Here is a 21,003-nt window from a genome sequence, read left to right as displayed (position 1 = left end):
TTTCCCAAACAGTGGATTGGAAACCAGTAGGTTGCAAGGAAATTCTAAATGAGTCACTTGCTAGGTGTGCTAATGAGGCTTAGGAGGAGTTAGAAAGTGAGTCTAACCCATGTTTTCCCACAGGCTGGGACTATATCCCATCTCCAAGTGATGTGACCTAGTGCAAAGAGTTACTGTACTGCTCACATTTGACTTGGCTGCCAAACCAAGTCTGAGCGGCATTTTCAGGGTCACAGGACTACTCACTCACATATGGCTCAGCCACATTTTTGTCATGACAGAGGAGTGGCCATGACAATCCTGAGTGGTGCTATGATTGTGTGGGTCTGGTCACAATGCCTGGTCTGGTGAATTAGGCCCAGGTCTTTGAGACAAAAACCACACTATAGGGTGAGTACAGCACAGACTCCATCTTCCTCTGACCAAGGTCAGTATTTCCCCTCAATGCTGGGCCAGGTTTAGATTTAAAGCACCCTCTGCCATTTCCATATTTTCTGTTATTGTTTTTCCTTCTTCATTAAGTAATGGTCCTACCCTGTTCTTGGTCTTCATCTTACTTCTAATACATTTGTAGACAGGGCTGACTTATCCATTAGGCACAGTAGGCACAGTGCCTAGAGCCCACGATACTTTTAGAGGCCCACAAAAATGTTTTAATTTCTTTTAAAATCAGAAGAAGCTTAGTGCCTGTAAACTGTATGGCCAATATGGCCTCGGCCATAGGCGCCAACTGAATGATGGCAGATAGGAGGCTCACTTAGCCTCAGTGCAGTTTATTTCTTGCAATAAGCAAGATACATACGTCGACTGCGTTGGATTATATTCGTCTTTATACCAATGCAGTCGTAAACTATAATTTTTAATTTTTTTTTTTGGAGGAAGGGGTCCATGAAGGCAAAAGTGCCTAGGGTCCACACAAGTCCTAATGCGGCCCTGTTTGTAGAATGTTTTCTTGTTACCTTTTATATCTCTAGCTAGTATGAGCTCCTTTTGTGCCTTCGCCTTTCTAATTTTGCCCCTATATATTTGTGTTATTCATTTAGATTGCTCCTTGTAATTTGACCCAGTTTCCACTTTTGTAGGACTCCTTTTTGATTTTCAGATCAATTTCTTGGTTAAGCCAAGGGGGTCTCTTGCCATACTTTTCTATGAAGTGGAATACTTTGCTCTTATGCCTTTAATAATGTATCTTTCAAAAACTGCCAACTTCTTCAATTGTTTTTCCTCTTAGCCTTGCTTCCCATGGGAACTTTCCTACCGATTCCCTGAATTTGCTAATGTCTGCCTCCTTGAAATCCATTGTCTATATTTTGCTGTTCTCTCTCCTACCAGTCCTTAGAATAATGAATTCTATAATTTCATGATCTTTTTCACCCAAGCTGCCTTCCATTTTCAAATTCTCAACTAGTTCCTCCCTATTTGTTAAAATCAATTCTAGAACAGCCCCCCTCTTAGAAACTTTCTCCATGTTCTGAAATAAAAAAAATGTCTCCAAAACAGTCTGAGACCTTGGTGGATAATATATGCCCTGTGTGAAAAAGCTCCTATGAAAATTTGATGGGTCCTGCACTTCCTGGCGGATTTTCTTGCCTCCGAGATTCACAGCAACACGCAGTTTTAGGCACCACGCCCAGGGCTTTAATTTGCTGTTTGATTAAAAGAGATCCACATTGGCTAGTGTATGGTAAAACAGAGAATAAACTCCACAGTCCTTTTCCCTGAGTGGAAATGGAGAGGTGGGTGTTGGGGGGAACCTGGGCCCATCCTCTACTCCAGGTTCCAACCTAGGGCCCTGTGATAGTAGCTGCTCATGAAAGTCCCTGACACCTGCTAGAATATAACTCCAAGATACCTGGGCTACTTCCCTACACCTTCCTCAGTACTTTCCTTCTCTCTGATTCGTCCTCTTAGTTGTGATCTCCTTTCCTCCTACTTCCAGTGGTGGTTTCCTCCTTCTTCCCAGCTGCACTCACGCAACAACTGCAGACCAGCTTTTTTATAGCCAGTCTGAACTGGTTATCTTAATTACCTCCAGGTGTCCTAATTGGGTTAGGCTGGTCTGACTCTGCAGGCCTAGTCAATTAGCCCAATGTGTTCCACTACCCCTGATTGCCCCTACTGGTTCTAAACCAGCCCTTCCATAGTACTCTGGGAGCAGGGATCACCCTCCACTACTTTTTTATCACTTTCTGTTCTGATGCTGTCACAGCTGTTTCTTTCCCCAAAATTGGCTAGATAGTTGGACTCCCCCATCATCTAAGTTCCCTGTAAGCTATGTGACCATGCAGCTGTTTTTCGAGCTCTGCTCAGAAGTTCAAAGCTCCCACACAGGCAGGGATCCCAGTTGACCAGTGGGGGACAGGGCATCATTTTACTAAGCAAGCAGCTAAATGGAGCTGCTCTGGGTTTGAACTGAGCATCTCCCAGAACAGGTAAAGAAGGAAGATAAGGAGAGAATAAGTGGCTTGGGGGAGGAGAAGGAGGGACGGAGTAATTGGCTGAGGGGGAGCCAGAGGGGAGGGGAGTTTGGAGAGTCCTGTCTGTGCAAGGAGTGAGAGGCAGCAACTCAACACTCTCAAGCTACCTGGGAAGGGGGAGATAAGGGGATGACTCCATGGGGTAGGTGAAGGAAAGTGGGGATGGGTGAGTGCTGGGGGGGGGAAGTTTGTGCTGTGAGGTGGGGGAGATGCGGATAATTTATTTGTGCTTTAGCTGGGAGTTAGGACAGGACAGACTGTTGGTGCCTGCTAGTTTGAGAAGCAGGATTTTATCCCAGCCCACACTGGGAAGCAAATTGCACAGAGGTAGGAGGGGGAAAGGGTATGTGCCAGGACATTTGCATGATTACATTTCAAACAAAGTTTACATAGGTGTTAATGGCTTAAGGTAACAAAGAAAAAAACAGCTTTTTTGGAGTATTGCAAATATCTACAAAGCTGATCTTAATGATTTTTTAAAATCCTGTGTTACTAATTAATATGGGGGTCGGCAACCTTTTCAAATCAAAGAGCCAAACTACATCAAAATTCAGAACAAGTAATCAGCAAAGAGCCATATAAGAATGCCCATTTGCATGAAAATATACAACTTAATATTATTGATAACTGACATGATGAATAATAATAGCATAAATGAAGCATTGTACACACAGACTTTATTTAATGGGACTTCTGCTACTGCTGGGGGTGCAGGAGTCAGGGCTCGGGTGTTTGAGGGGCTCAGGACAGGGGGCTGGAGTGTGTGGGAGGTGCAAGAGGCAGGGCATAGTGCTGGGGGTGGGAAGTAGAGTATGGGGGGGGGGGCGGATTACTTTACCTGGCTGGGGCTGGGCTGCTGCACCTGGGCAGCAGTGGCTGGATATGGGGCCAGGCCAGGATCACCACTGCTGGTTTGTGGCCTCCCCTCCTGCACATGCTGCAGCAGGAGGGGGCTGCCACCACCAGCCCTTCCTGCAGCCAAATGGGGGACATACTACCGGGCCTGTCCCAGGATCAGGGCTGGGAACAGGATGCTGTGGCCAGATGGGGGCTGGGCACTTTTACTTTCTCATGTAAGTTTATCAAAATTCATTTTAAATAAAGTAAAATATTATGTCCAACACAAAAGGTTTCAACATAGTCTTTATGGTAGGGGTGGGAACCACACAAGTGAGAAGCAACCCCCTCCTCCCCCCAAAGAAACCAAACCAAACCAAACCAAACCACACCACTCCTCCAAATTCCGCCCCCCCCCCCCCAACACTTCACTCCCATGGCAGGGAGAACTAAGGTTCAAGGCCTCAGGCCAGATTTAACTCTTCTGGGGTTCCAGGGTTGGTGGATTTCGTGGGCCTCCCTAGGGCTCTGGGGTGGGGCCAAAAATGAGGGGGTCCAATGTGTGGGATAGAGCTGCCAGTGAGTGGGATAGGGATGGGGGTGCAGGATCTGGGCAGGAGGTAGGGTACAGGAGCAGGCATTTCAAGTTCTTCCTGTTTATTCTCCATATTTCTCATTAGTATACAGGCAACTAAAATACTGATTTGATTTTATCTGGTCTCTCCGTTATCTCTGCTAAAACAGCCCATACTCCCCATAATTTCTAACTCATCTCTTAGGTCTCCATGTTTATGCCTTAGCTGTGGGCTTTGGACTCATATAAAAATACAAAAAATGTACATAATGATGCATGCAGGTACATCATGAAACTTACGGCCACAAGTACTTTTTGAAGTATAAGGTCAAATACCTAGTTCTTTCAACTATGGGTGAACTGTGAATATATTTTGCCAACTAATCAATTTATTGAAGTGTGAGATAGCTCTTATGAAATATTTCATTTTATAATTATTTAAATTGATGCTTATTTTTTCACATTTTTGTGAAACAGGAATACAGTTTAGGAAATAGGTTTGCCACTATATGCATATAATCAAACTCCAATACTGCATCAATGTGAGTTTTGCTATTGACTTAAAAAAGAAGCAAGATCAAACTTTTAAAGAGCCTAATTTTCACCCTATGGTCTCCATTTATACAGAATGTGTTTGTATCTGCACAATGGTACAACTGTAAAAAACCATGAATGCACATACTCTTAACTTCAGCAAAAACATCATGTAAAAAAGCATGTACCTGAACTATATCTGAATCAGTGATGAGTAAAACAGTGTTCTGGCCCTCCAGCCCTGTTTGTATATAGACTTTTTTCAGGTCCTCCCTGAAATCTGAGTAGCTGTAACTTTGGGTAACAGACAATCTAAAGAGACTACAGTTTGATAAATAACAGGCTAGGGTCGCACAGGTTATTTTCCCATTTCCATCCAGGCCAACCTGCAGAAAAATATCAATTATTATTTACACACATGCACACATACCAAAGATGATTTGAGAATCACTTCACTATTCAATAGATTAAGAAGAAAAAAAACCCCAAATAACTGTACGTTTACATTTTTTTCAATTTCAGCTTCCAGCTCATCTGAAGAAGTGGGGTTTGCCAACAAAAGCTCATGATACTATATATTTTTTCTTAGTTTCTTAAGTGCCACAGGACTACTTGTTGTACATCTACAGATATTAGAAAAATGAGGTAACTTCCACTGGAGAGAAAAGTTAGTCCAATAAAATATATTATTGCACTTACCCTGTCCTACTCCTTGAATCAATATGACTACAACACTGCATACAACCACAGATATGACTATCAAGTCAGCAGAATGTTGCTGCAGCAGTTCTTCCTCTTGAGTGTGTAACTTTGAAAGACAGTATTAAGATGTTTCCACTTTTTCAGTGGACTTTGTCTGTGCACCAATTTATTAGCTTCCGTTAGAGTACAGTACACTAAGATGACATAATGCTATGAAGCAGGCCATGACAGATATTTAAACACCTTTATATGATTCCATTCACTTGAGTCAAATTTTATTCATTATTAACAACATTTGCCTCTTGTATATGCATTTATTTACAAATTTCAACACTCTTAGAACAAAAACAATTAGGAGTCCTGTGGCACCTGATGAAATGGGTTCCAGCACGCAAAAGCTTATGCCCAAATCAATTTCTTAGTCTTTAAGCAAAATACAGGACTATGTAGCACTTTAAAGACTAACAAGATGGTTTATTAGATGATGAGCTTTCGTGGGCCAGACACTTCCAATTGTAAGAAAATAGTTACAATTTTAAAAAATGAACACATATGAAAAGGACAAATCAAATTTCAGAACAGAAGGGGGATGCGGGGGGGGGGGGGTAAATGTCTGTGGGCTAATGATATTAGAGGTGATAATTGGGGAAGCTGTCTTTGTAATGCGTAAGATAACTAGAGTGTTTTATAACCAAGTGAGTTATAAGATCAAGAACACATATTCCTGCGCATCTAGAATTATAATTTATGCTATCATGTGCCGAAAGTGTCCGTCTGCTATGAACATTGGACAAACGTCTCAGACACTTCGCCAAAGGATCAATGCCCACAAAACAGATATTAGACAGGATCACAAAGAAAAAACAGTTTTTTGCCATTTCAACCAGAAAGGACATTGTCTCAACGACTTAACTACCTGCATCCTGCTCCAAAGACCTTTTAAATCTGCACTTGAAAGGGAATCTTCTGAACTGTCATTCATGCTAAAATTCGACACTTTACAAGTGGATCTCAACAAACACTCTAGTTATCTTACCCATTACAAAGACAGCTTCCCCAATTATCACCTCTAATATCATTAGCCGACATTTACCCCCCTCCTCTGCATCTCCCTTCTGTTCTGAAATTTGATTTGTCCTATAGTGTATGCCTATAACAATTTATATAACCCATACTGACCCTCATGTATGTCACAGTATCATGACTGGAGAATTATGGCCCTGAGCTCTAAAATATCAGCATGAAGGATGTACTTCTGAATGGTCCAGATGCCCTGGATAGCATGATATTGCAGATGAGCTCCTCATTCTAGAAGGGAAGTGTCCAAAACTACTGTGATAGTGGGCAAAAGGGTTGATGATAACCCTGAGAATACCTTATCTGGATTCTTCCACTACTTGAGGGAAAGTAACATAAGACATGGGATGGAAAGATTTTTTTTTAGACTTCTGCTAGGGATATAAACTGTTCTGAGAGAGATTTGGAAGCAACAGATATGTAGGTAAGTGTAGGGTGACCAGATGTTCTGATTTAATAGGGACAGTCTCAATATTCAGGGCTGATTCTTATAAAGGTTCCCATTACTCCTTTCACAATTTTTCACACTTGCTATCTGGTCACACCCTAGGTGAGTGTGTATAGTGACAAAGATGCATGTGCCATGTGGCCAAGGAATTGTAGATATGGCCTGACAGCCACTTGAGAGCTCAATTCAACTCAGCAGCTAAAATGTGACAAAGAGAGGCACTCTCTGGAATGTAAGCTCTGGATGTCGTAGCATCAAAAATGTTCCCTATGTACTCTATCCATTGCACAGGTAAGAGGGATGACTTTCTGGTTTTGTGCTGAAGGCCAACCATACTGAATAGAGTCATAGCTGTCTCTACACAAATTCAAACTTCAGTATAAAAATGTTCCTTGAGAAACCAATCATCAAGAAAAGAGAAGATGATCATTCCCTGAATGACGAAGCTGCATGGCAAATACTTCCATAACTTCTGTGAACACACAGGAAAGGGCAGAGTGTCCAAATAGCTGGATCCAATACCGATAGTGGTTCTGATCAACAAGAAAGTGTAGAAACCTCTTGAGAGAGTTGTATTGTGATATGAATATATATGTCTTAAAAGGCTGAGATTTGTGAATCAATACCATGAATCTAGGGATGGGTATGCTAGCTGCAAGTGTCTTGAACTTCTTTACCTTGAGAAAGGTACTCATTATGAGGTCTAGGGTCAATCTCCATCTGTCCTCCTTTTCTGAGGACCAGACAGTATTTGTAATAGAATCCCCTTACTCTGTACAGAGCGGGAACTAATTCCATAGCTGCAGTGTGGAGGAGATTGAGAACCTCTTTCTTCAGAAGTTTAGGAGTCATGTTCCTAAACGTGTTTATGACTCATGACTCCTAAACTTCTGAAGTCATGACTCATGACTCCTAAACTTTTGAAGCAAGAGTCTTAAACATGACACTGTTTAGGAACATGAAGACTGGCAGGCCCAAGAAGTTAGTAGATGTATTTATTGTATTCTTATGGTTTCCTTACATAATTTCAAGCTTTTGGTTCTTCATTAAGTGGTTGTCTACATGTCTTCCACACATGATATTTTGTGCCTCCAAGTGCCAGATATGAGAAATTATTCCCGGCTTTAAATCATCTGCTTTTCTGCATATAATCAGTGAGTACCCTTCTGCTTCTGCCTCTGAAGGGCAGAAAGGAGAAGAGTGGACCTGCTACCTCCACAACTACAGGCTTAGGGTGGAGACTAAATACTTTTATTAAGTTTTTATTAGTATTCTAGTGTTAGTATTTTAAGATATTTTTAACATTCAGTTGGGTTCCTGTAATGAATGATAAGCAACTATGCCATTTCCTAATCTCCTGGTTTCAAAACATTCCCCTCAAATAATGTTGCTACACTATAAATGAATCTACTAACTTCTTGGGCCTGCCAGTCTTTTACATCTCTCCTTACATATTTATTATTTTTCCCAATTTAATTACTCTTAAAATACATAATCTAAGTTTTGGCCAAAGCAATTCAATTCTGCTAAAAGTATATTCTACTGATGCTAAGATGTTAAGTCTTTTAAAAATTGACTACATTCTAAATTCAGTGTTCTCTTATCCACAATTTTACTTCCAGATTTTTCTTATGATCAGAACTGATATCTAACCTAGACATTTTAGAACCATAGTTTGCTGCCCCAATGACCAACATGGCAGAGGAACGTATCATCTTTGTTTCTTATCTGGTGTAGTTGACAAAGGAGAACTAGAAGTCTTATTTTTATGAGACAGTAGAAACCACCAGAGAATTGGAAAGGGGATGCATAAGGAATCCTTCATGCAGAATATGACAGATATTGTCCTCATTTGTGGAAGTTGCAGACACTGATATGGGTGACAGATGTCTCTTGCTGCCTCTACAACAATTGTTTTCAAACTTTTTGAGCTGAACCAACCCTTGCCCCCAATTTTTGGTTAGTCACTGCCTTCTCATCCAGTCAAAAATAGATATATGGAAGAATATGTTTGATATCCTACTTATAAGCCTAAAACAAACCTTAATAGAACTTTAAATATCTGTATTTGAAATTTACAGGCAAAGGCAATTTAATTGATGTAAAGGCCTGTCCCTTTGCAGCCAGTTTATCAATTTCTGGGGAGATTTTTTTTAAACTGACACTCTGAGGTTGTCCTCCACTTCTAGTCTCAAACAGTCTTTACCACAGTGACTGCACATAATCTGATGAACCAAACAGTAAAAGAGCTTTGATTGCACACTTTGACAAAGCTGGATGTTCAACTTTCAACTAAAAAAAAATCCCAAAGACTGTTTTTAAATTAATTTGCAGTGATATATCAATCTGAAATTCAATCATCTTCTTCTGAATGTCATTTGAGAAATGGTACAAAGTTACTGACTCAGCTACAAAGGGTTGAATAATTCAGTATTTTGGGGTGCATTTCCTTTGGGAAGATAATTATCCAAATTGGCTCTGAGAGAAGTCCAGTGATTCTCGATTGAACCGCTGAGTGTTGTGGAGCCAGATTCTGTTTCAATGCTCATTGTGGTTAGCAATGGAAATGGAATGTGTAAACAAGTTTTAATAATTGTTTTCCAGAGAGCGAACTTTCTCTTGAATCCTGATACAGTAATTTCTCATTTAACACATGCCTGCTAAACACATTTTTGCAATAGCATGATTATTTTTTAGGGAACGTTTTTTGAATTACATGACCGTCTCCAGAATAACATGATTTCCCCACCCAGCCCATTGCTGGTGGATGTGTGGAGCTTCCCCTGCAAAGTAGTGGCGGGTTCGCCGCTCACCGTGCCATTCCCCAGCAACCCCCCCCTCGCCAGACGGGTCCCAACAGACTCGTCACAGGGGCATACTCTCAACCCAATTCCCCTCCCCTCTCCTCCCCCAGAGCCAAACACCTCCCCTCCATGCTGTAACCCAATCCCCTTTCTCCCCCAACTTTATGTCCCGGTCCCAACAGACACCACCACTTGAAACGCAACCCCCACCTTTTCCATTATTTTCAATGGGAAAATTGACCCTGCATAACACGGTTTCACTTAACACGATCATTTTCTGAAACATATCTATAGCGTTAAATGAGGAATTATTGTATTGTGTTGTGGTGGTCAAAAATAGTACTTTTTGATCCTTGGAATGAGACATTTAGAAAATTCAATGTATCAAAAATATCATTAAGGTAAGACATAAACACAAGTTGGTGGGAATAAAACTATGTGAGCATAGTTGAAATTCAAATTCAATAGAAAAAGTAGAAATTCAGTTTTCAATTCATAAATGTGTTGGAAAACTTTTCTTCTGGATAGCCACCTTTATTCCATGGGAAACAACAAAACATTGTGCTCTACTCCCATTTCTTCACAAAGCACTGCAAAGAGATGTTCCTTGAGAAGGGTGGTTTTAAGAGCAGAATTCAGAACAAGTTCCCATCTGTGTTTTGCATTGCCTGAGATTCACAAGGTATCATACAAGAGTCCACAATATTATGTGGAACAATTTCAAACACTTTGGCTTTCAAGCCTGCACTGCCTCCAGATAGAAAGGGCTCCACCTATGCAGATTCTGACAGAGGCATCCCACTTCGACTTCTGAGAAGTTAGGAAGTCATTTTAAATGTTACATTGTTCAGACCCAGTTGCATAGATCTTAAATTGTTTGTGGAACAAAAAACTAAAAAACTTATAATATTGATGTTTTGTGAGCATACCAAATGCAAGCAATTACATGAGCTTTTTGATATCTCTGTTTCATCCAACTGGTTGAAAATAAACTGAATTGCAAAAGGGATGCAAAAGGCCACAAAGAGAAATCTATGGCCAGCAACAAGAAGTTTTTAAACTACAGGCAGTCCCCGGGTTACGTAGAAGATAGGGACTGTAGGTTTGTTCTTAAGTTGAATCTGTATGGGTACGTCTACACTACAACGTTAATTTGAACTAACTTAGTTTGAATTAGTTAATTCGAACTAAGCTAATTCGAACTAATGGATCCAGACTAAAAAACTAGTTCGAATTAGCTTTTTGCTAATTCGAACTAGCATGTCCACATTAAGTGGACCCTGAACCAGGCTTAAGGATGGCCAGAAGAAAGTGCCGGCAGGGCATCAGAGGAGGACTTAGAGCGTGGAGCTGCTGCCTCAGGCTAGCCAAGGGCTGTGCTTAAAGGGTCCTGATCCCCATCCCAGACAGACAGTTCTCAGGGGTGCCCCGCTTGCAAAGCAGTCCTGGCTTGGATTGCCCGGAGTACCCACACTGGGCACATCACAGCACTTGGCCATCAGACCGGCTGCACTTGCTGCAGGCTGCCATCTGGGGAGAGGGGGCAATTGGGGGGCTGCAGGAGAGCTTCCACCCCAAAAGCCCGCAGAGCAAGCCCAGTCCTCCCCATCAGGGGCGCATACCCCATTCCTCCCTCACCTCCTTCCACTTACCCTTCCCTAGCCCCTCTTCTTGATGTACAAAATAAAGGACAATTGTGTTCAAAAATGGAATCTGTCTTTATTGAACAAAACTGGGGGAGACTGGGAAAAGGAGGTGGGAGAGGGGAAGAGAGAGGCTGGGAGAGGGGAGGGCAACTAAAATGATCAGGGGTTGGGAACAGGTCCCATATAAAGAGAGGCTAAAGGGACTGGGACTTTTCAGCTTAGAAAAGAGGAGACGGAGGGGGGACAGGATAGAGGTCTCTAAAAGCAGGAGTTGGGTGGAGAGGGTGCATACAGAAAAGTTCTTCATTAGTTCCCATAAAGAAGGACTAGAGGACACCAAAGGAAAGGAATGGGCAGCAGGCTTCAAACTAGTAACAGAAAGTTGTTCTTCACAAAGCAAAGAGTCAACCTGTGGAACTCCTTGCTGCAGGAGGCTGTGAAGGCTAGAACTAGAACAGAGTTTAAAGGGAAGTGAGATCAAGTCATGGAGGTTGGGTCCATGGAGTGCTATTAGCCAGGGGGTAGGAGTGGTGTCCCTGCCCAAGGTTTGTGGAAGGCTGGAGAGGGATGGCACGAGACAAATGGCTTGGTCACTGTCTTCGGTCCATCCCCTCCAGGGTCCCTAGGGTTGGCCGCTGTCGGCAGACAGGCTACTGGGCTAGATGGACCTTTGGTCTGACCCAGTACGGCCATTGTAAGCTCAGGGCTCAGGATCGGGGGTCTCAGTGGACCACCTTGATTTTCATGCACACCTGCTCCTGGGTGGCCAGGCTGGCAGCTCTCCTGCCCTAGCCGGCCACTTTCCTGTGCCTAGTGCGGAGGTCGTGGACGAGGTCCACGATGTCTGCACTAGCCCAGGCGGGTGCCCGCCTCTTGCGGTCCCGGGCAAGCTCCCGGGAGCCGCCAGCCTAGTCCTGGAAAGAGGGGGAGGGCTGGGGGACATCGGGTGGGTGGCTCGATCCGTGCCAGGTGCAGGGTCTGCTAGCTGGGTGCTGGCAGGCTTGCACCTGGCACGGGCACCGTAGCCAGCCCATGCCCCTTTAAGGAGTCCGGGGCCGGGAGGGGGGCAGTAGAGTTTCCCTGGTGTTGGCCAGAGTGGCCACCAGGGAAACCTGGGGAGGGCTAGCCTCCCACTAGTTCGAATTAAGGGTCTACACAGCCCTTAATTCAAACTAGTAAATTCGAACTAGGCTTAATCCTCGTGGAATGAGGATTACCTAGTTCGAACTAAGCGCTCCGTTAGTTCGAATTAAATTCGAACTAACAGAGCACTAGTGTAGCGCCTATGAAAGTTAGTTCGAACTAACATCCGTTAGTTCGAACTAACTTTTTAGTGTAGACATACCCTATGTAAGTAGGAACTGGCGTCCAGATTCAGCCGCTGCTGAAACTGATCAGTTTCAACAGAGGCTGAATCTGGACGCCAGTTCTGACTTACATACAGATTCAACTTAAGAACCCCAGGCATCCCCAAGTCAGCTGCTGCTGAAACTGATCAGCGGCTGATTCCAGGAAGCCTGGGGCAGGGGCTTCGTGTAGTCAGCCACTGGTCAGTTTCAGCAGCGGCTGACTTGGGGATGCCTGGGGCACAGGAGCTGGGGTGCTGCTGGGTTGGTCCAGTAGCGCTGCCGCTCCTCGGTGCTACTGGACCAACCCAGCAGCACCCAAGCTGCTCTGCCCCAGGCGTCCTGATTCAGCCGCTGCTGAAACTGACCAGCAATGGCTGAATCAGGACGCCTGGGGCAGAGCAGCTGGGGTGCTGCCGGGTTGGTCCAGTAGTGCCCAGAGCGGCGCTACGGGACCAACCGGAAGCACCCCAGCTGCTGTACCACAGGAGTCCGGAGCAAAGCCGTGGAGTACGGGGGCAGCGGGACAGCCCAGACGCGCCGTGGCTGTCCTGCTGCCCTCGGGCTCCGCGGCTGTGCTCTGCTTCGTTCCCCGTCTCCCTGGTCTGCAGACCAGGGGGACGGGGAGCAAAGCCGTGGAACACGCGGGCAGCGGACAGCCCAGACACGTTCCAAGGGGCACGCGGGCAGCGGACATCGTATTTTGTACATCATGGAATGAGGAGTAACGGTAGTTCGAACTAGGAAGCCTAGTTCGAACTACCTAGTTCGTGCCGCGTGTAGCCGCGCGGCACGGGGTTTGAACCAGCCGGGATTTAAAAATGGCGGTGCCCGGCTTATGCAAATGAAGCCCGGGAAATTCAAATCCCGGGCTTCATTTGCAAGTGCGGTAAGCCTACATTACCCCGCTAGTTCGAACTAGCGGGGTAGTGTAGACATACCCTAACTCGGCTATCCTCTGAAGCTTTTCTTCTCAGAAAGTACAGCAAGTGAAATTTCTGAATAAAAACCCATTTCTAAATCTCTAAATATTTTAAATTTAAAATTATGTAAATGTTAAAAAATGGATATTCTTACTAGCATCATGTGGCCGCCTGGTTGTCGAAAGACTCTAGCAGCCCTTGTAATGTGTTCTACAGCTTCCTTAAAGAACACCATTGAAGTCTAGGGAAATGAAAAAAAAACAAAAACAAGCTCAGTTTAATAAAGAAGCAGCTGCACATGCTCACTTTCTAACTCCTACCCGCCCTCCCACCTCAAAATTCAGAGTGCAATGGAGATGTCAGAGGCTGTGCATCAGTGCAAAAGAGGCACCTCTTTTGTCCCAGAAGCATTTACCTGATTGTGAGTAGTCGCTAGAGCCAGTCTGCCACAAGTTTATGTTCTTTCAGCAACACATCTCAAGGAGGCAGTTCCCCTGGTTCTTACAGTCATTCAAGCAGTCCCAGTAATAAGGGCAAAGTATAAGAGTCTGGTAGTCCACAAACAATCAGGGTTTGCCCCATTACGATTACAAGGCAAATGGACTAAATTCTCTAACCCTTTGTGAGGCCCAGACTGAGGGTATGTCTACACTACCCCGCTAGTTCAAACTAGCGGGGTAATGTAGGCATACCGCACTTGCAAATGAAGCCCGGGATTTGAATTTCCCGGGCTTCATTTGCATAAGCGGGGAGCCGCCATTTTTAAAACCCCGCTGGTTCAAACCCCGTGCAGCACGGCTACACGGGGCATGAACTAGGTAGTTCGAACTAGGCTTCCTAGTTCGAACTACCGTTACTCCTCGTGGAATGAGGAGTAACGGTAGTTCGAACTAGGAAGCCTAGTTTGAACTATCTAGTTCGTGCCGCGTGTAGCCGCGTGGCACAGGGTTCGAACGAGCGGGGATTTAAAAATGGCGGAGCCCCGCTTATGCAAATGAAGCCCGGGAAATTCAAATCCCGGGCTTCATTTGCAAGTGCGGTATGCCTACATTACCCTCCTAGTTCAAACTAGGAGGGTAGTGTAGACATACCCTTATTGATCTCTTCCTTGATGGGGTCCAGGCTATCCATGTTGGGCTTCATGAGCCATGTGAGCAAAAGGTAGGCTGGGTCACCAAGAATCACAATAGGCATTTCTATCTCTCTGACTCTGATTTTCTGGTCTGGGAAAAAAGTTCTAGCGTACATCTTCTGGAAGAGGCAGGAGTTCCAAAAGATGTGTGTGTCATGCACCTTTCCCAACCATCCCTCGTTGATGTCATGAAACAGCCCTTGTGATCCACGAGTGCCTGAAACACCATGGAGAAGTATCCTTTCTGGTTGATATACTCTGAGGCATGGTGTTTGGGAGCCAATATGGGGAAGTGAGTGTTGTCTATGGCCCCACTGCAGTAAGGGAAGCTCATCCCAGCAAAGCCATCTACTAGGGTGTCCATTCCCCCAGATACACAATCCTCCGTAACAGAAGGGTATTGATGGCTTTGGCTACTTGTATGACAACAGCCCCCACTATAGATCCCCACTCCAAATTGATTCCTGACTGACTGGTAGCTGTCTGGTGTGGCAAGCTTTCATAGGGCAATTGGCATGCACTTCATGGTCAGAGCGGTCTTCATGTGAGTGTCCAGGTGCCTGAACACAGGGGAAAGCCATTCACATAGATCCAGGAACATGTCTTTGTGCACGTGGAAGCTCTGTAGTCACTGCCAATCATCCCATATCTGCACCACAATGTGGTCCGACCAGTCTGAGCTTGTCTCGCAATTCTAGAACCAGCATTGCACTGTGTCCAGAGGGTTGATTGGCAGGTGCGCTAGCATGAGCGCCAGGCTTCGCATGAGCAGCACCTCCATGGCACACCGAGCTTCATCCTCCTCCTCCTCCTGGGAGAGCGCCATGCATACCCTCTCAAAGTACTGTGCCATGAGGTGCACCACGACACACACGCGCATGAGTGTGGTTTGCTACAAACTGGGCTCCATGCTTGCAGTGCTCTGGCATCTGCGCAGGTGACCGGGCACAAAAAGATGTGAGCACACTGCCTCCCTTTTCTCTCACGTGAGAGGGAAGGGACTGGAGGAGTGTATTATGGGATGCTGGCATCATGAGTCCCTAATAACCAGCCACCCAGTTTTGATCCTAGTGGCCACCAGAAGCATAGCCCAGACTGTAAATCTACCCATGGTGCATCACTCTCTGAGTCAACCACAGGCTCTCTCATAAGGACACACAACTTTGGACAACAGTTGATTCTTCCCCACAGTGAGGACACAGACCTTTGACTTGTCAAAATCGGGTGGTAAGAAATTTACCTTATTAGATCTGACCTTACCTCATAGGGTAGACATGTCCTAAGATGGCAGCAGTTCACTGCTGTATTTACCTGTACTTCTGCAGGTGTGGGCAATTGCAGTTCCTGTTGGCTGCAGATCACCATTCCCAGTTAATGAGAGCTGCAGGAAGCAGCACAAACCGGGATACCTCATTGCATGGGAACATGGAAGAAGGATTATGTGCATATAATTCATTGAAATATGGTATGTGACACACACAGGTACTATGTGACGAGCACCAAGGTTCCCTCTAAGTTCCTCCTTGCCCCCAAACACTGCTGCCCCTTCCCTATACATGTAAACATGTAACCACTGAAATTTTCAGTGGTTACACATTTACCTAAATAAACACATTTAAACATCCCTGCTCCTGATACTTTGGTCTAGAACTGCAGTGGATTCACTATTTTGTTCACTATTTTGTGTTTGCTCTATAAGTCTAAGGGTATGTCTACAGTGCCACCCTAGTTCGAACTAGGGTGGCTAATGTAGGCATTCGAGCTTGCATATAAAGCCCGGGATTTAAATATCCCGGGCTTCATTTGCATGTTCCCAGGCAGGTGCCATTTTTAAATGCCCGTAGTTCAAACTACCTGCCCGCAGTTACACGCAGCACAGACTAGGTAGTTCGAATTAGGAGCTTTAATTTGAACTACCTAGTCTGTGCCGCATGTAGCCATGGGCAGGTAGTTCGAACGACGGGCATTTAAAAATGGCGCCCGCCCGGGAACATGCAAATGAAGTCTGGGATATTTAAATCCCGGGCTTCATTTGCAAGTTCAAATGCCTACATTAGCCACCCTAGTTTGAACTAGGGTGGCACTGTAGACATACCCTAACAGTGGAAAGAGGAAGTTAATCTCCTTGGTGCAGTAATGATGGTTCTTCGAGATGCATATCCCCGTGGGTGCTCCACTGTAGGTGTTGGGTTTGTCCCGGCACCGCAGATCAGAGTTTTGCGTAGCAGTCTTCAGCCGGACTGCACATGCGTGGTCAATGCCTCACGGCATTTGCACTCTTTTGCATAAGCACGTGGTCCGGCTCCTGCCAGTTCCTCAAATCCATCCTAGTATCTGAAAGATATAATAAGATACTCTGGAGCAAGGAGGAGGGCAGGTAGTGGAGCACTCATGGGGACAAACATCTCGAAGAACTGTCGTTACTGCACCAAGATGAGTAATTTCCTCTTCCTCTTCGAGTGATGTTCCCATGGGTGCTCCACCATAGGTGACTGAATAGCAGTACTCTGAGATACCTGGAAGGAGGCTCCCCGAGGCACGGTTTAATTGATGATGAAAGAACTGCTGAGGCTAGTGAAGTGTCTGCAGCTAGTCAGTACATGATTGCATAGAGCTTCATGAAAGTATCATGGGAGGACCATGTGGCTGCTTGGCAAATGTCCTGGAGGGGAACCCCTCATAGAAAGGCTTTGGATGTTGCTACTGTTCTTGTAGAATGAGCCTTTGGCTGAGCTGGAAGCAGTGCATGACGTACAGAGTAACAGGTAGTAATGTAGGAGAGTGAAGCATCGCCTCCTTTGGTGAGGTGTACAACTTAGTATACAAGGAGGGGAGAAAAGGGAGTTACTCACCTTGTGCAGTAACGAGTGTTCTTCGAGATGTGTGTTCCCGTGGGTGTGCCACTGTAGGTGAAGGGTTGCCCTGAGCCGCACATCGGAGCTTTGTATAGCAGTTTCCCCTGTTGAGCTACGCATGCCCAGGAGGCATCTCGAGCCCTTCCCGCCTCCTGAGGAGCACGACTCAACCCTCTCCCTTTCAGTTCCTCGTCTCCGCCCGAGAATTTTGACTCCGAGCAGAGGAGAGGTAGGGAGGGTCGTGGAGCACCCACGGGGACACACATCTCGAAGAACACTCGTTACTGCACGAGGTGAGTAACTCCCTTTTCTTCTTCGAGTAGTGTCCCCATGGGTGCTCCACTGTAGGTGACTACAAAGCAGTATTCAATGTAAGGCTGGAGGGAGCCGGAGTCATAGTTTAGCAGTGGTAGAGAGTACTGCTGTGGCAATTGCTGAATCACTCTTGAGTTGTGGAAGGATAGCGTAGTGTTTAGCAAAAGTATGGTCTGAAGACCATGTTGCTGCCCGGTAAATGTCTCTTAAGGGGACATTGCCGAGAAAGGCTGTAGAGGCAGCCATGGCTCGGGTGGAATGCGCTCGTGGTGGGCGCTGTAGCCGTCTATTGCCTAGAGAGTGGCACTTGATTATACATGTCAAGATCCATTTTGAGATTCGTTACGATGATATTGGTGCCCCTTTTGATTGTTCAGCGATGGAAATAAAAAGTCTTTCAGATTTACAAAATGGTTTTGTTCTTCATAGGAAGAAGGCCAGAGCCCTCCGGATGTCCAGAGTATGCAGGGTGACATCTCTCTGAGAAGAGTGTGGTTTCAGGAAGAAGGTCGGTAATACGATTGGTTCGTTGATGTGGAATTCCGTACAGACCTTAGGCAGGAACGTTGGGTGGGGTCTAAGTATGACCCTAACCTTTGTGAAAACTGTGTAAGGGGGTTCTGACATTAGTGCTGCAAGTTCACTCACCCTTCTGACGGAGGTGATGGCTAAGAGGAAGCAGACTTTCATGAAAAGGAAGGGAAGTGGTATTGTTGCCAATGGTTCAAAGGGAGGTCTGGTCAGGTAGTCCAAAACAAGATTTAAGTCCCACAAAGGGGGTGGGGCTTTATATGGTGGATACACATTTTGGAGTCCCTTGAGGAACCTCTTTGTGATAGGATGGATAAAAATGGAGAAGCTGTCCACCGAGGTATGAAATGCTGCTATTGCAGAGAGATGTACTCTTAGAGAGGAAATTGACAGTCCCGATGTTTTAAGGTCCATAATGTAATCTAGGATGGTATTCAGTGGAGAAACATGGGGTTCCACTTTGGCTCATTGACACCAGTGAGAAAAACGTACCCATTTCTGCTGGTAGGTTTTTCGCGTGGATTGCCTCCTGCTATGGAGGAGGATGTCTTTTACTTTCTGCAAGCAGTGGTCTTCGATCTCTGAGAACCAGAAAGAAGCCACGCCTGAAGATGCAGAGTATGGAGTTGTGGATGTAGTATCCTGCCATTGTCCTAAGATAATAGGTCTATCCGGTATGGTAGAGGCTGGGGAGGCTGGACCGCTAGCTTGTAAAGGTATGGGTACCAGGTTTGGTGAGACCATGACGGGGCAATCAGGATGACTAGGGCTTTGTCTCTCAGGATTTTGCGTAGGACTCTTGGGATGAGAGGTATGGGGAGAAAGGCATAATGTAGGGGGCCTGCCCATTTGATGAGAAAGGCATCCCCCAGAGAGTGCTTGCCAAGTCCCGCACGTGAGCAGAATTGGGGACATTTAGTATTCTGGGCCGAAGTGAAGAGGTCTATAGATGGCTGTCCCCACTGGTGGAAAACTGAGTTTGCGACCTCCATATGTAGTTCCCATTCGTGGTCTAAGGTGAAGTTTCGACTGAGGGAGTCCGCTCTGGTATTATTCACCCCTGGCAGCTAGGATGCTATGAGGGTGACCTGGTTGCGGATGCACGAGTTCCAGAGGTGAATAGCTTCCGCACATAGGGATCGGGAGCGGGCTCTGCCCTGCCTGTTTATGTAGAACACCATGCAAATATTGTCCGTTAGTATGCGAACTGTATGATTGGCGATGTCGGAAACAAAGTGTGCGCAAGCGTTCCTTACTGCTCTTAATTCGAGAAGGTTGATGTACAGGAGTGTCTCGTTTGGGGACCACCTGCCCTGAACTTCGCGGCTGTCCATATGTGCACCCCAGCCGAGGAGGGAAGCATCCGTGGTAATTTGGATAGTGGGTTTGGTTTGCTGGAATGGGACCCCTGCCAGAAGATTGTTTGGCACGGTCCACCATCGTAGGGATGCAAGCACGTTTGGTGGGATAGTAATTCTCTTGCTTCGAGGATGTCGCAATGGGGTGTAAACGGTCGCTATCCAGAGCTGGAAGCATCGAAAGTGTAGGCGAGCATGGTGGACTACGTAGGTGGTGGAAGCCATGTGTCCCATTAGTCGGAGGCATGTAAGTACTGTGGTAGTAGGCATTGTGAGCATCCCGGTTATAATTTCCTGTATCGTTGCGAAACGTTGCCGAGGTAGGTATGCTCGGGCTGTAACGGAGTCCAGTCGTGCACCAATGAACTCTATATCTTGGACTGGGTGTAGCATTGATTTGTCTTTGTTCATCAGGAGGCCTTGATGATTGAGGAGGGTTGCGGTCGTATGAATCATAGAGGTGGTTTCGGCGTATGAGGATCCCTTTAGAAGGCAGTCATCCAGGTAGGGGAATATGATAAAGTTCTGCTGTCTGAGGTACGCAGCTACAACCGCTAGTACCTTCGAGAATACTCTCGGAGCTGATGAGAGGCCGAAGGGAAGAACATTGTATTGGAAGTGGTATGGACCGAACGCAAAGCGTAGGTAGCGTCTGTGGGAGGGGTGGATGGTTATATGGAAATAGGCATCTTGGAGGTCGAGGGCTGCGAACCAGTCCCCTCGATCTAGCGCAGGAATGACTGCGGAGAGAGTGACCATCTTGAAACACTGTTCTTGAGAAATTTGTTCAGTTTGCAGAGATCCAATACAGGTCTCCAACCCCGTTCTTTTCTCAGTCAAGAAATAGTTCAAGTAAAACCCTCTCCCGTGGAACTCTCAGGGTACCCTTTCTATAGCTCCGATGACGAGGAGCCGATTGATTTCTTGTTTTAGAAGGGTTTCGTGAGAGTGGTCCCTGAAAAGGGACGGGGTAGGGGGAAGGGTAGGGGGGGATAGAAATAAAAGGGATAGTATAGCCCACTCGAATTATCTCTAGGACCCAGTGGTTATGGATTCCCACTGTGGGAGGAAGGCGCGCAAACGGTGGTTGAATAGATGGCCATGTTGAGGTGGTGCTAGATCGAGAGGGCCCTCGACCAAATGTTCAAATTTGCTGCTTAGATGGTTGGGTAGCCAGCGGGCAGGCTTGGTTGGGTCGCCTTCAGGGACCTCGCTGTCTTGGTCTGGTGTCTTCATAAGGCCTCTGTGGTAGATTGTATTGTCCATACCAGTATCGATTATATGAATTATATGGGGTGTATCGCCTGCTTTTATAGGGTGGCGTGCACATACCTAACGTGCGAAGTGTGGACTTAGAATTTTTGCTGTTGTGGAGCATTTCGTCCGTAGTGGCTGGAAATAGCTTTTGTTTGTCAAATGGCAAGTCTTCCACTTTGGGCTGGAG

The 21,003-nt window shown here is 45.7% G+C and overlaps 1 protein-coding gene across 4 annotated transcripts in view; it reads right to left on the bottom strand.

Moving 5' to 3' along the window:
• Positions 1 to 21,003, bottom strand: part of DNAH14 (dynein axonemal heavy chain 14) — a 599,282-nt gene that overhangs the window by 145,419 nt on the left and 432,860 nt on the right. For all 4 annotated transcript variants that reach the window (XM_075925276.1, XM_075925277.1, XM_075925279.1 and 1 more), the window contains 2 exons: positions 13,523 to 13,609; positions 4,611 to 4,808 (listed from right to left, as the gene is read on the bottom strand). In XM_075925276.1, the coding sequence (XP_075781391.1) occupies positions 4,611 to 4,808; positions 13,523 to 13,609 (285 nt within the window). The remainder of the gene's footprint in view (positions 1 to 4,610; positions 4,809 to 13,522; positions 13,610 to 21,003) is intronic.

Source organism: Pelodiscus sinensis, chromosome 3 (genome assembly GCF_049634645.1).
Source record: "Pelodiscus sinensis isolate JC-2024 chromosome 3, ASM4963464v1, whole genome shotgun sequence".
NCBI classification, from domain to species: domain Eukaryota; kingdom Metazoa; phylum Chordata; order Testudines; family Trionychidae; genus Pelodiscus; species Pelodiscus sinensis.
This window is presented reverse-complemented; position numbering and strand designations above follow the sequence as displayed.